Consider the following 16,071-nt stretch of genomic DNA (forward strand, 5'->3'; position numbering starts at 1 on the left):
TCTTTGGAGAGCTCAGTGAAGGCTTCCTGGAGAACACCTATTCTTAATGAACTTTCCTTATCAAAAGCCACCATTTCCAAAACCACTCCAGAGAACAACCAGTAAAGGGAGATTCAAAACCGACGGCCTATACATTGGCCTGGCCAATCTTGCTTGTTGCAACGAGGAGTCTAGCCTGGCCATCTCAACAACCAATCAAACAGGAATGCCCTTCCCTTGGCCTCTATGAGCTGAGAGTGCCCTTGATTCCCCATTTTCCACGACCTTCTTCTGTGCATCGCCGAGCACCCTGGATACCTCCCGCGCTAGAAAGGGTGGTCCCGGGGTCCGGAGTGCCCCATCACTGCCCTCATTGGACCCAAGCCCATCAGTCACCCTCCCATGTCCGCGGGCACTGACAGCAGAGCCCGCATAGGCGCCCCAGTCTTACCCTTTCTCGCCCAGAAGGGCCCCATCGCGCTGTCCAAGAGGAGGCACCTACGTGCGCCCGGGAGACCGGGCCCCGGCTGGGCCGGGTGCCGGTGCGGACGGGACCCCGCGTCGCTGCTGGTTTGCGCTCAGGCCCGGGGAGCCGGGCCCGGCCCGCTCCGCCCGCCTTAGCCCGGCTCGGACACGTGGTGCCGCGGAATCCCTTGCGCTCTGGTGCCGGCGGCCGCTTGGCCTCTGCAGCCAGCCCGGCGGCGGCTGGGGCTGAGGAGGAAATAGAGAGAAAGGCGGGGGACCAAAAGGCCAGCACCGCTGGGTGGGGCGCAGCGGCGTGGGCACGGTGAGGGCCGCGCGCCGGGGGCGCCAGGATTCTGCTCCCGGGGCTCGCTGCCTGAAGGACTGGTTCCTGTTGCCAGGGCCCTGGCAGATTATGCTGCAGGATCTGTTTCTTGAAGCGGCTCTCAGCGTGGGTGGCGCGCTGCAGAGGCTCTGGGCTCCTGACAGATGAGGGAGCCCCAGCGGAGACTGGGAGGGCTTGCGTTGCACAATCCGGAGCGGATCCCCGGGGGGCGGCTGCGGGCCTCGGACCCCAGTCTCCCTCGAGGTCTTTACTCACCCCCCTGCTAAGGAGTACCCTTATCCTCAAACTGGAGAGGAAGAGCCCTGAACACTGACTGCAGCGTGAACCTAAGGTGCCCTTTAGGACAGTCTCCCTGGGAAAATTTCTCTCGCTACCATAGCCTGCCTGTCTGGCGACAGCTAAGGAGGCACTGCTCAAAACTGGGGGGCGAAGACTTACCTGCAGCTTCAAGCTCTTTCTAACTTCACCAGTGACCTTGGGCGCCTCATCTGAACAGTGTGTCTCTGTCTGAGTTTCCTGATCTTTGATCTGGGGATAAACGTGGCTGTTCACTTTCTAGTTCTCAGGAGATAACAGCAATTGGGTTTAACAAAAATACTCCAGACTTCTTTAATAGCAAGTGCAATAGAGATATAATTTGTTGTGACTTTAGGTAGGGCTGACGGGAATCCAAGACTGGAAAGGGTACTGTGTGCTAATTTCTTAGTCCAAATGCAAACTTAATCATCAACGCCACTGCCTGCTTTTCTGAAGGGTTCTGAAGAGACTGTTGCAAAGGGGCTTTCTTCCCTCAGAATTGCCAGAGTCGCAGCTAGGTAGCCTCATCAAGAACTCCTAACTTTCCTAAGGCTCTTCGTGATGAAACCAGTTGCATCGTCCTATCATAGCTAAGGGTGAACGAGTCGCTACCACAGTTTGGCTAAAGACTCTTCTAGGTGAGATTCTTGCGATGTTGTTTGCTTACTCTGAGATTACTCTTAATTTTTACCCTTGAAGGGAACTTTCTGTACAGAAGGAAGGGATGCTTCTGGAGAGTAGCATCCCTGTCCTCATCCTACCCCTTCTCCTTTCCCTGCCTCCCTTCCTTACTGTATTCACTAGCCTTAGCACACAGTTAGTTTAAAGTCCAACCTACTTACATTCATGTGTGAGGAAACTTGGCAGCGCAAGTTTATGCAATGGAAACGACAGTCTCATGTGCCTACTTAACTTGGCACATGTCAAATGCATTAAGCATTTTATTTTTTGTTCCAGTTCATTTTCGTTTTCTGGTCATCTCTTCTACTTCTCACTGTAAGGCTTAGACGTGAAGATTTCTTCTCTCTAGTGTTTTCTAAGCCCTGGAAATCCTTCCCGCATTGAAAATACATATTCATAACACAATGCCACACATCCCAACAATTTCTTTTTCTTTTTCTGTTCTCACCCAGCTAATTTTTGTATTCTTGATAGAGACAAGGTTTCACCATGTTGACCAGGATGGTCTCGATCTCCTGACCTTGATATACACTTGCCTCAGCCTGTCAAAGCGCTGGGATTACACGTGTGAGCCACTGCGACTGACATGAACAACTTTTATTTGTAACAGACACATTTAGTGAAATGAGATGCACGGTGAATTGAAGCAAGTCATATGCCCTCTCTGAGCTTATAATCCTTATCCAGAAAACAGAAATAGCAAGTACCATCATGGGTCGGGAGTTTGAAGTAAGTGTCAAAGGAAATAATGGAAACAAAAGTGCTTTGTGAGCTGTAACTATGCATACATTATTGTACATGAAAATAAGAAAAGAGCTCATTAGAAACACAGTGAATGAAGTGGAAAAGGAATATTTTATAATTCAAGTAAGGTTTGAACACATAGTCATTAAATTTTAGTATAGATAAGAAACGTATAGATTAGTTAATTTCCCCTGTTTTATAAATGAGGAAACAAATGCCCACAGAAAGTAGATTATCTACAGTCACCTTACATTCTTAAGAATATTGTTGAAAATTCTAAAATAAGAAAGTGGGGCTGGGGATGTTGGCTCATGTCTGTAATTCCAGCCCTTCGGGAGGTTGAGGCGGTTGGATCACCTAAGGTTGGGAGTTCGAGACCAGCCTGACCAACGTGGAGAAACCCCGTCTCTACCAAAAATACAAAAAATTAGCTGGGCAAGGTGGCACATGCTTGTAGTCCCTCCCAGCTACTTGGGAGGCTGAGGCAGGAGAATCGGTTGAACCTGGGAGGTGGAGGTTGCAGTGAGCCAAGATCGCACCACTGCACTCCAGCTTGGTCAACAAGAGTAAAACTCCATCTCAAGAAAAAAAAAAAAAAAAAAAGCCTGGCATTTGGCACATGCCTTTCGTCTCAGCTACTCCAGAAGCCAAAGCGGGAGGATCAGTGGAGCCCAGGAAGGTGAGGCTTCAGTGAGCTACGGTTGTGTCACTGCACTCCAGCATGGGTGACAGAGCTGGACCCTGTCTCAAAATAAAATAAAATAAAAAAGTGGTATCATGAGAACAGGCAGTGTCAGTCAATTAAAATTTATTGAGTGACTATTATATGTCAGGCACAGTTTTAGATGCTAGGACTATAGTGATGAACAAAATAGCATCTTTGCCCTCAAATAAGTGATATTCTGACAGAGAGAGTTAGATAAAAGGAGTGGGAGAAAACAAGGTCATTTCAGGCACTAACACTGTTTTAAAGAAGTTAAAATGAGAGATGGAGTTGTTAGTGGAAGCCTGGAGCTCAGAAGTTTCCACGCTGGAGGTAAACATTTCAGTCTTCATCACATAGAAAATTTTACAGCAATGGAATTTTTAGGTAAATAATTCACTTAAATTAATGTAAGCGATTTTCTTTTGTCCGGTTGCTGTGTAAGCAAGGTGGTTCAAACATGGCCTAGTTTGTTTTCCAAAACTGAAGCCACCTGAAGCCGCTCAGCCATGGCCAAGCAGACCATCACCATAGCAACGGATCTTGTCAGAGGAGAGTGAATCTTTTCCTGTTTTGAGGCTTTGATCATATGTCTGCCATCATAAAATGAAGGTGTTTATGGCCACAATTCTATTCTTTGTGTTAAGGCCAACAAATGTGCCTCAAATCCATTTCAGTGATCGCTGATGAGACGGGACTCATGGCTTCTCTGGAGGAACATGCTTTTATTAGTGTGTTGTGTGTCCAAATATCCCCAACTTCTGAGCTGAACTTGATAATGGCTTCTTCATATGTCTGTGTTTAAGATATGTGTGCAAACCATCACTCAATTTAGATTTTCTCATCAAAATTATCTAGAGTGTCTATTTTTGCTTATCATGCAATTTTTTATGGTGTGTTGGAAAATATAACTCCCATAATCTTTATTTAGTGCTGTGGTAGCAATTACTGTAAGTTCTTCTCAGGTTAAAAAAAATCTTTGAATTTAGAGAAGAAATAATGAAGCCAAAGATTATAGATTTTCGGTATTGTCTTCCTCAAGGTATAGTCTATGATCAAAAAGGCCCTGTAATGCCCCGGAACACCTAGGTTTCAAGATGACTTTATGTTCTACCTTTAGAGAATAATTTCTATCAGTTGGCACTGGGTTTGCCTTATAGTTCTATTTGATTTTCTAAAGTAAAGAAAAACAAGTACATTGTGGAAAGTTTTAAAATGCAGAAAAGCATAAAGAAGAAAAAATCCTTTGTAATCTCTCACTCAAAGATAAATACTAATAATATGTATCTTTTCCATATAACTTTTTTTCTGGGGGCGGGGAGCAAAGTCTCACTCTGTCACCCAGGCTGGAGGGCGGTGGCCAGTCTCAGCTCACTGCAACATCTTCCTCCTGGGCTCAAGCGATTCTCCTGCTTCAGCCTCCTGAGTAGCTGGGATTACAGGTGCCCGCCACTATGCCTGGCTAATTTTTGTATTTTTAGTAGAGATGGGGTTTTGCCATGGTGGCCAGGCTAGTCTTGCACTCCTAACCTCGAGTGATCTGCCCACTTTCACCTCCCAAAGGGCTGGGGTTACAGGCGTGAGCCACTGTGCCCAGTCTTTTTCATATAACTTTTAAGTAAAATAGAAAGTTAATGAATATACTATGTTAAAGAATATTTTTTGTCACAAGATTATACATATAGAAAGCATAGAAAATGTAAGATAAAAAATAGAAAATAAAAATTACTTATCACATTCTCTGCAGTAATCATAATTATATTTTTTTCTATATTATTCTATGAATATAAATTTTATAGATATGACATATGTGTACATTCTAATGACATACATATATTTTTAAATGTTATTCCCTGTTTTGCAGCTTGATTTTCCCATCAAACATTACATGTAATTTTATCTATTAGTGGATATTCTGCTACATTATTTTAACAGCTTCATAATAATGAGGCCATACTATACAGCTTCTGTCACAATGTAGATACATTTAGACAGTGTCGTGTCTTCATGCAAAGGAGTAAGTTCATATCAAATTGAAATGAATGTCTTTAACAAGTTTTTGCACAACAAATCAAGATAATAATGCACCATAAATCAAGGCTATTAAGGCAATTGTTAAGGGAAAACTCAGTAGCAAATTAGTGAGTTTTAAAGTTATGGATATGAAAGGCTTAAGTCAGTCCTCCACCCCCAGTGTTTCGATGATGCATATATGTGTGTAGGGCTGTCATCAGGGCATTATATGGTAGGTCATCTATGGTTATAAAGGTTATGGTAAAAGTTTTGAACAATGTTAAAGGAACAATGTATTTTTTTTCACAGTGTGATTATACACATATACATAAAGATAGATATAGAAGATATAAATATTATACGTAAAGATACAGAGAGATGAATGGCAACCCTAAAAGGAAGGCCAGCTGTGGCTTTTCTTTCTTTTTTTTTTTTTTTTGGTGGGGGTTAGAGTCTCACGCTGTGGCCTAGGCTGGAAAAGATGTAGCAGCTTGAACTAACTTAGATATATTTCAAGGACGTTTACTAAAATTATTATTATTATTATTATTATTATTATTATTATTTGAGGTGGAGTCTCGCTCTGTCACCCAGGCTGGAGTGCAGTGGCATGATCTTGGCTCACTACAAGCTCTGCCTCTTGGGTTGACAACATTCTCCTGCCCCAGTCTCCCGAGTAGCTGGGACTACAGGCGCCCACCACCAGGTCCGGCTAATTCTTTTGTATTTTTAGTAGAGATGGGGTTTCACCATGTTCACCAGGATGGTCTTGATCTCCTGACCTCGTGATCCACCCGCCTTGGCCTCACAAAGTGTTGGGATTACAGTAGTGAGCCACCACACCCGACCTGTGGTTTTTCTTTAACTTGGTATAATCATGTTAAACTTGGTGGCTCTCCTAACTACCTGGTTCCAAAATGTGCTTCATGATTTAATTTTTATAATTATAAAAGTTACCACTGTAGAACATCATCACAAATGATTGAGTTTTATGAGACTAATACTTTCAGTTTACACACTGGCACTGAATATTGAGGACTAGACTGGAGACCAGCAAATCAGGAACCAGTAAACCAGTTCCTACATTTTATCCAATCAGTGTGGCTCTTTAAATGGGTTCATAATGTATTTTACAGTGAGGGTCATAGATCAATACCATGTGCATTAGATAAATTTTGGAGCCTACCCTTCATCAAATCAAATCCTCAATTTCAACACACTTCCCAGGTGATTGTATGGACACCAAATTATTGAAAAGACTGAGAATTAAGGGAATCAATTCAGAGAATTAAGAAAAATATTTCTTTGAGCTCCTTAGCATTAGGCATTTTGTTTTTTTCTTATTTATGTCTCTGTCATTGCCTGGCCCATGGAAAGTAATGGTTATATTTGTTATTGACTGTTTGTTTCAATATTTCTAATGTTTTAATAAGTTCTTGCTGTATTATAACATTTTTCTCCAAAATATCTTGTAAAAACTTTGAAACAATCTCGTAATTTCTGTGATTATTCCTTGCATACAGTAGGCACTTAATGAATGTAGTAGACAATTAATGAATATTAACTACACGAATGTGTTAAAAAATATGTGATGAAACTTAATCACTCTTACCTCAGAGCAGTGAGCTACCTCCAATTCCTGGGAGACTGTCTTCTGTCCCTGAAGGACAGGAGTCACATTTAGGTGTCAGAACCTCTGTGTTTTATCTCTGTCAAGAATTTCACATAATCACAGATGAGTTACTAAGCCCCACTGACTTCATTAAGCCCTACCGACTTCAGCTTTGTAATCTGCAAAATAGAAAAAGTTGCAGAGGTTCAATGAGATAAAACCCACGAGGATACTTTGAAAATAATGAAGTGCTTTGCAAATCTAAGTTATTATTACTCTTATCCTCTTCATCAAGGTGGTAACCATCACAAACTTTTTCACCTGCCTCAGTTCTTAAGAGAGCTAATCACTGTCTTGGGGTAAGCTTGGGGCAAGAGTACATTACATTTAAGAAATCTGTCAATGTGTGATATCCTTAAGGAATGAGATGGCAAATATGTTGACTCATGTCCACCATTTCACCTCTGTTATCCGAGGCAAACATCAATAGTGAATGATAGTTCTAGTTCTTATGCAATCAAAGGCGGCCTCACAAGCTTTCTCAACACAGCACGACAGGCAACCCCTGAAATGAATTGGCATTGACCCTTCTATGAAACCCTATCTGCCATCTCTGATGAATAAATCTAGAGGTTTGCATGCATTATATTTGAGTTATTTATATTCATATATATACACATATATATTCTTAAAAATATGAGATTACAGTTGACCCTCAAATGACATGGGTTTGAACTGTACAGGTCCACTTATACGTGTTTTTCTTCTGCCTCTGCCACCCCTCAGACAACAAGACCAATCCCTCCTCTTCCTCCTTCTTAGCCAACTAAGTGTGAAGATGATGAAGATGAAGACCTTTGTAATGATATATATTCCACATAATGAATAGGAAATGTGTTTTCTCTTCTTTATGATTTTACTAATAACATTTTCTTTTCTCTAGCTTACTTCATTGTAAAAATACAGTATATAATACATACTACATATAAAATATGTGTTAATCAACTGTTTATGTTATTTATAAGGCTCCTAACCAACAGTAGGCTATTAGTAGTTAGGGCTAGGGGAGCCAAAGCTTATGCATACATTTTCGACTGCATGGGAGGCGGCACCCCTAACTTCCTAGTTGTTGAAGGATCAACTGTATATTATATGTGTGAAGGATATATGGGATGTGTATATATATGGATGCACATGTTATATTTTAGATGATATAGGCCATAAAATGTGTGTGGAGGTGAGTGGGTAGATGTATGTGTAAAATAAAGACGAACCAAGGGGGTTTCAAGGTCATATTTTTAAGATAGACTTTAACATAAAAATTCACAATAAAAGCTTCTCAAAGGATTTTAAAGAAAAATATGAAGACTTTGTAGGTCTTCCAGCTGTCAACAAGTGTTACAGTTGCCCTCTCTGATCCAGGCACCAGAACCAGAGTTCCCACTGGGAGACCCAAGATGGAGTCTTATTTATTTGGAACAGCACACAAGCCTAAAATACCTGGATGACTTAGCTTTACAATGAACTATATGCTATAACTAAATGAGATCCTAATTTAGTTCCTTTGTGGTAGAAATACCAACAGTTTTTTTGGAATGGTGTCTCAGTCATCTCCCTTAGCATCTCAGTCAAGTATTTCATGCCCTGTTGTGGGAACTCAGAGACCCCGAATGGAGGGACCAGCTGAAGCCATGGCAGAAGAACATAATTGTGAAAATTTCATGGACATTTATTAGTTCCCCAAATTAATACTTTTATAATTTCTAATGCCTGTCTTTACTGTAATCTCTGAACATAAATTGTGAAGATTTCATGGACACTTACCACTTCCCCAATCAATACCCTCGTGATTTCCTATGCCTGTCTTTACTTTAATCTCTTAATCCTGTCATCTTCATAAGCTGAGGAGGATGTATGTTGCCTCAGGACCCTGTGATGATTGTGTTAACTGCACGAATTGTTTGTAGAGCATGTGTGTTTGAACAATATGAAATCTGGGCACCTTGAAAAAGGAACAGGATAACAGCAATGTTCAGGGAACAAGGGAGACAACCTTAAACTCTGACTGCCAGTGAGCCGGGCAGAATAGTCATATTTCTCTTCTTTCAAAAGCAAATAGGAGAAATATCACTGATTCTTTTTCTCAGCAAGGAACATCCCTGAGAAAGAGAATGGACCCTGAGGGTAGGCCTCTGAAATGGCCCTGTCTTTTACAGTAGAAGCCGAAGGGATGAAATAAGCCCCTGTCTCCTATAGCGCTCCCCAGCTTATTAGGATGAGGAAATTCCCACCTAATAAATTTTGGTCAGACAGGTTGTCTGCTCTCAAACCCTGTCTCCTGATAAGATGTCATCAATGACAATGCGTGCCCAAAACTTCATTAGCAATTTTAATTTCACCCCGTCCTGTGGTCCTGTGATCTCACCCTGCCTCCATTTGCTTTGTGATATTTTATTACCCTGTGAAGCATGTGATCTCTGTGACCCACACCCTATTTGTACACTCCCTCCCCTTTTGAAAATCGCTAATAAAAACTTACTGGTTTTATGGCTCAGGGAGCATCATGGAACCTGCCGACATGTGATGTCTTCCCTGAACACCCAGCTTTAACATTTCTCTCTTTTGTACTCTTTCCCTTTATTTCTCAGACCAGCTGATGCTTAGGGAAATAAAAAAGAACCCATGTTGAATATCAGGGGTGGGGGCTCCCCTGATAATGTCCTAAGTGCACTTTTCCATTTGAAAAAAATTGGTCCACTTATAGAGCATCTAGTAATATGCTAGACAGTGCTAGATGCAAGAAACACATCTGATATTTCAAAGTGTAGATTAAGTTCTTCTCCTATGTGCTACCATAGCACTTTATTTTCTACTACCAAAATATATATCACATTATGTTATAATTGCTCATGGGTTTTTTTGAGTCATTATTATACCTTTATTGGTTAAACTGTGAATTATCAAACATTTTCTGTAAAGGGTCAGATGGTAAACATTTTAGGATCTGAGCACACAGTTTCTGTAACAAATACTCACCTCATCATTGCAGGGTGAAAGTAGCCATAGACAATATGAAAATGAGTAGGTGTGACTGTGTTCCAGCAAAACTTTATTTATAAAAACAGGCCATGGGTTGAAATTTTCCCTCCATTGCTTGGCATACGATAAATGCTCAATAGGTTTTTATCATTAGGAATAGTGATGCATCAGCTTTGTTAAGTGAATAAATGAAAACATAATGAAACATGGCACGGTATTCACTTTCATGAATCTTAGATTCCAGTGGAGATGGAAACAATTACAATATAGTATGAAAAGTCCTGTGATGGACCATGTGCAATGTATTCTGAAAGCCCAGAGAACAGGCATCCTAATTAAACTGGGAGAGAGAATTAGAAAGACTTCCTGGAAGAGGTGGATTCTGAGTTCTACTTTGAAGAAAGAGTAAGAGTTATATGGTGACATGACAGGGAGAAAGGTATTGTAGGCAGAGGATATAGCACCATGTACAAAGGCAGAGAGGCAGGCATGGGACCCCATGATACATTTGGAGAGCTGCAAGTAGTTTGGTATGGGAATTTTAACTATGGAAGATAGTTTTGCAGTTTAGTTCTTCTATCTGTGTTATAACTTCTTTGTCTATTTTCCTCTGGGGCCTACTCAATTATTCTTTTTCTCTTTGTTCTGTCTCTCTTACTGGCTCTTTTACCTTAGTGGATAAACATACTCAAGAGTTTCCTGTATTTTAAACTACTATTTTCATTTATACTTTCATTACTACCATCACTACCACTATCACCTCCACCTTGACTGTTTCCTTTACCTTTGCGTTAACTGTCATTGCTTTGACCACCTTCATCATCACTTAAACTATCACCTCCCCATGACCACTGTACCTCCACCACCTCCACCATGCTCGTTACCACTACTTTTATCACCTCCAAAGCCAACCCTGCTGCTACCATCTCCACCTATACCACCTCCACCATTACCTCCAACATCAACTCTGCTATCTCCTTTGCCAGCTTTATCAAAATCACCACCATTGCCATATCCATAACCTTCCTTTAGGTCTCCATTCCTCTCATCAGTCATTACATCACCTTGTTTCACAACAACCTTCTTGAAAGAGTAGTATCATGTTGCCTTTCCTCTTTTGTTACTCTTATTTGTTGCTTAGCCAACTAAACACTGCTTTCTATTCTCATCACTCAATTGAAATTATTTAAAATAAATTCACTACTTTCCATGATCACAACATTGCCACATTCAGTGAACACTGTTGGCCCTTAACTCACTTGATCTCATTGCAGCCTTTGGTTCTGTTTTCTACTTCCTTCTTAAAATATTCATATTCCTTTGGTTTCGTAATAATAAAACTTCTGGTTACCTTCTAATTTTCTATCCTCTCCTTTTTCAGTCTTTTCTAAGGGCAAACCACAATCCAGTCACCCCTTAAATGTGGTTTTCCATGGCTGTCTGCTGTTCTCACAACCTTTAGGTGACAGCAAATGTAACCTCTCATACTCAATTCCTACATCCAGTGAATAAGAGCAGGGCAATTTGATGCAGATGAATAAAAAAATTGGGGTAAAGAAGTGAAAGTTTGGCAAAGCTGCTGAGGGAAGTAAGAAAGGGAGCTAAGATATTCTGGTCAGGGCATGGAGCCTAGCCCAGTTGAGACTGCAGATGGTAAATGTGTGGTGTCTTGAACCACTCAGTCGTAGATTTTTTTGTCCAGCATCCTAAGAATATGAAAAAAATTCAATATGTGGAAATGTGGCTAGAAAAAAGGACAGAATATTTAAATGTTTTTCCTTATAGTCTTCACTATGACTATTCCTTTAACCAGGAATCATATAATCAAATAGTTAGAGGGCATCGTTATTAAGGGATAGTCACCCCTAACTAATTTGTAGTGAGAACAAAATACTGTTCTTGTTTAGTGTGTTAATTCTTTATTTTACTCATCCATGATTTTAAAATATTTGTAGGTTTTACATTTATTGTTTTAAATTAATATGATATAGAGCTAGATTTGTCTAGATCCCTTAATGTGATCTTTGTAGACTTTCTTGAGATGATTCATTAACAACAATACCTGCAACGGACAAAATAAATTTGATGTAAACATTTGGAGCTATATCTGCTCCTTCAATAAGAGGTCTCCTATATTTTCAGGATTGGGTCTAAACCAGTTTATTTTTAACCAGAATCTTTGATCATACATGGAGAAACATGAGACTGAATTCATATGGGTTATTTGGCATTCTACGTCACCTTGTTTTTTCTGCTGCAGATTCTTGGATGTAGCACTTGAAATTATTTGAAGTCAGAGAAATTTATATTTTGAATAAAATCCAGACATTTTAACATGGTTTTTCATTAGTTTTCTTGTCTGTCTCACCAGGCTCAAATTTCCATTCTTCCTCACCTCACAACATATGCTCCAGCCATATTGAATTACTTCCAAATCTTCAACCACGCCACATCTTCTTTCACAAAATGGTGAGAGAACTCATATGAATTCTTCAAGATTTCATCTTCTTTAGGAAGCCCTCCTTGGCACCCTGATGTTAACTGTATCATAGGACTTAGTGCATTATATTGTAATAATTCTATCTTTGTCACCTGTACTAGACAATAAGATTGTTGCAGACTTTGTTTTTATCCTGGTATACCCAGTGTCTAGCACAAGGCTTGACAATCAAAGACATTCAAACATTATTATTTGGTTGAGTGAATCAATGAGTGGATGAAATCGCTCTCCAAGTTTCATTATTCTTTTAAAATCATATTATCTGACATATTTTTCAGTCACGTTTCAGTTTCTGAGGTCCCCGTTGATGATCTGAAACAGGAACTTCCAAAGAGAGAGTGGATAACTTCCTCTACACTTTTCATATGCAGTTTTCTCTGCCGTGAATGACCTTGTCTGCCTTCACCAACAGTTCCAGTGTTGCTTCTTGGAAATCTTTCTGATTTCTATTATATCTTCTTAATAATATTTTAAAATAATATACTTATCCCACACATATTTATGCATTTCTATGCCACTCACTTCCAGTTACTGTGAGCTTCTCTGAAGCAGAAACCCTCAGTTTTGTATCTTCCAGTGCTAAGCACAGTGCATGGAACTTTGTGTTCTCTCCTCTCAGGCCTTAAGAGTGCCCCTCCAAAGCATGATGGCTCCAAGTAGCCCTGTCCCTATAAAAGGTACCTGCAATGATTCAGTGGCTTTATCTGTGACTAGCACAGTGCCTGAAACATCACATAATAAAATCCGAGTAAATGATGTAGTTACAGCAGATGACTTCATATGACGTTTATAGACTACCATTTTGTTTCAAGGTATTGGACTAAACTCACAGTAGAAAATATTTACTTTAAGAATGGACCAAACATGGGTAAAATCAATGAAATGTTACCAATAGAGCAAATAGAACCACTCAAATATCCAGCAAAAGGTACAGAGTTGGGAATCTGAAATTCCATGGACTTTACAGGATTTATCTTGTAAAATATATTCATATACTTTTGAAAGTGTCATTTAAAATGCTATAAAACTTGCAAATTGTCACATTTTTTGAAATCCACTCAGGGGAGATTTATGCATTTGTAAAACCCACATTTTATTAAATGAAAGACTTAAACTTTTCTTGGAAATACTTACGCTATATTATCATCTTCATAGTCAAGTTTTATAGCTTTCCTCATATTTCTCCTTCTGCCAATTTTTTTTCAACTTTTATTTTAGATTTGGGGGTGCATGTGCAAGTTTATTACCTGAGTATATTGCGTGATGCTGAGATTTGTGGTGTGATTGATTGTCACCAAGGTACTGAGCATGGTACCCAAGAGTTAGGTTTTCAACCCTTGCTCCCTTCCATTCCTCCCCCATCTAGTAGTCCCCCGTGTCTATTTTTCCATTTTTATGTCTATGAATACCCAAGGTTTAGCTCCCACTTATAAGTGAGAATATGCTGTATTTGCTTCTTCATTCCTGCATTAATTCACTTATTTCCTCATATTTATTTCAGCATGGTATTTTATTTGAAAAGTTGAAATTCGTTGAATTTCGGGAAATAACCTTTAGCTAGTACACGGTTCTTTTTAGGTGCTGTGATGTGAAATAATCAAATTAAAACAAATATTGGAATGGAATTTACAGTTATATAATATTCCTGCATCTGTAAGTCAATTTATTTCATCATCTGATCCCCTGAACTAGTTAATGGAATCACTGAAGATAGAAGGCTGTCATGCTGCATTTTATATTGCCCCTCAGGAGGCAAATTTATTTTCTTTTCTCCAGTAAATTTTATTATATTTTCCTTCATATATTATTAAATATTTTAAGGGGGAAGTAAACATGACATTAAAAATATATTTTACTTGAAGTTATTAAATATGAGAGACTACCAGTAATGTACACAGTAAGGTACAATGCCTGGTACACACAATAAATTATTGTTGTTTTAAACAATGAATTATTGTAGCTGTACTACAGACATGTCTGCAAATTTTTAGTTCTATAAGCTCTTAGAGACTAATAACCATGTCTTATTAACCTTTGAGTTGCTTGCGTCACCTAGCACAATTCCCTGCGTATATGAGATACTAAATTTCTGGATATGAATGAGTGAATTAATAAATTAAAGAGATAATTGGATGGGATAGCATGTACAAAAACAGCTTGTAAATATAAAATGCTGCCCTAATAATAAGAGATTAATATTATATTTAGTTATGAATAATTTAAAAAATGTTTTTGAAGTTTGACTACATTCAGAAAAATACAATATCATAAGTGTGAAGAAACTCATGCAACCAGCCCCCAAATCAAAGACAAAACATTACCACATCCTAGAAGTCCCACTTATGTCCCTTTCAGTCACTGCTTCTCCCAAAGTTAACCACTATTCTGACTTCCAACACAATGGATTCATTTTGCCTGTTTTTGAATTTCATAAAATGGAATCATACAGAATACTTTCTGTGTCTCACTATTTCTGCTCAATATCCAGTTTGTGCAATCCATTCATGTTTTAGGATGTAGCTATCACTTGTTCATTCTCATTGCTGTATCACATACCTCTCTGTATGAATATACCGAAGTATATTTATCCTTTCTCCTACTGAGGGACATTTGGGTTGCTTCCAGTTTCGGGTTATGATGAAAGTACAATGAATATTCTTCTACATGTCTTTTGGTGAACATATGCACATATTTCCATTACAGACATACCTAGAAGGGAGATAGATGATGAGTATAGATATATTTAGATTTAATTAGTATACTGCCAATCTTCCCAAAAATTTATACTTAGTTATATTATCATCGGCAACATATGAGAGAGTTCAGTTGCTCTTCATTCTAGACAATACTTGGTTTCATTTTAGCCATTCTGGGGGGGGTATGGTGGTATTATAGTATAGTATTTTAGTTTGCATTCCTATGGTGACTACTGAAAAAGAGCATTTTTGTCTTATTTTGTTTTTACTGGTTGTTGCTTGTATGAAGTGCCTAAGATTTTGCACTTTTAGGGGCTGGGTAGATTTATTCCCCCCTTTTTTTGTGTGTGTGAGAGTTCTTTATATATTCTGGATATGGCTTCTTTGTCAAGTATAGGTATTACAAATATTTTCTGTGTGAACAATTTTAACCTGCAGTCCATTCAGAGTACAGATACTCCACGTGGGTCAACTACTGGTTGTGTCAAGCTAGTGTACTATAGAACGCTGAGGTGATTTTCAAAAACACCAATGTCAGTGCATCGTTCCTGAACAATTGAATCCAAATCTGGGGGTTGGGACTAGCACTACATATTGTTCATTATCAGATCCCTAGTGCCCAGTAAGTAATATTCTTGACATTAAAACAGGTATTTAAAATTTAATCTTTAGCTCACAATCCATTCTTTCACCAAACTATATATACTATAATTTGAATATATTCTCTTACATGATTAAACAAATTTAATAGAACTTGATAAATAGAGGAAAACAAAAATTTATCTTCGGATGTTTGCTCTGTATTCACAATTATAACAAAATAAATGTTCTAATAGAATGCTCAATAGTATCTTCATATAAAATGAAAAAAGTCATTTAAAAATTTTTAAATATTAATCCTCACAAAATGATGACATGATTTCAAACATTTTTAAGGGAGATTTTTGAGATTTTGTATTTTAGTGGGAGAGGTTTGTTGTTCAAAATCAGCTGGAATAT

At 39.0% G+C, this 16,071-nt stretch overlaps 1 protein-coding gene across 4 annotated transcripts in view; it reads right to left on the reverse strand.

The window, feature by feature from the left end:
• SYBU (syntabulin) overlaps nt 1–886 on the reverse strand; it is a 115,511-nt gene extending 114,625 nt beyond the window's left edge. For 2 of the 4 annotated variants that reach the window (XM_008001376.3, XM_008001375.3), the window contains exon 1: nt 431–886. Coding sequence is in view for 2 of the 4 variants with exons in the window: in XM_008001382.3 (XP_007999573.3) it covers nt 431–455 (25 nt within the window). In the remaining 2 variants the exon portion in view is untranslated. The remainder of the gene's footprint in view (nt 1–430) is intronic. The other 2 variants (XM_008001382.3, XM_008001383.3) reach the window with 2 other exon arrangements.
• Between the last annotated feature and the right edge of the window lie 15,185 nt (nt 887–16,071).

The sequence above is a fragment of the Chlorocebus sabaeus genome, chromosome 8, assembly GCF_047675955.1.
Source record: "Chlorocebus sabaeus isolate Y175 chromosome 8, mChlSab1.0.hap1, whole genome shotgun sequence".
NCBI lineage: Eukaryota > Metazoa > Chordata > Mammalia > Primates > Cercopithecidae > Chlorocebus > Chlorocebus sabaeus.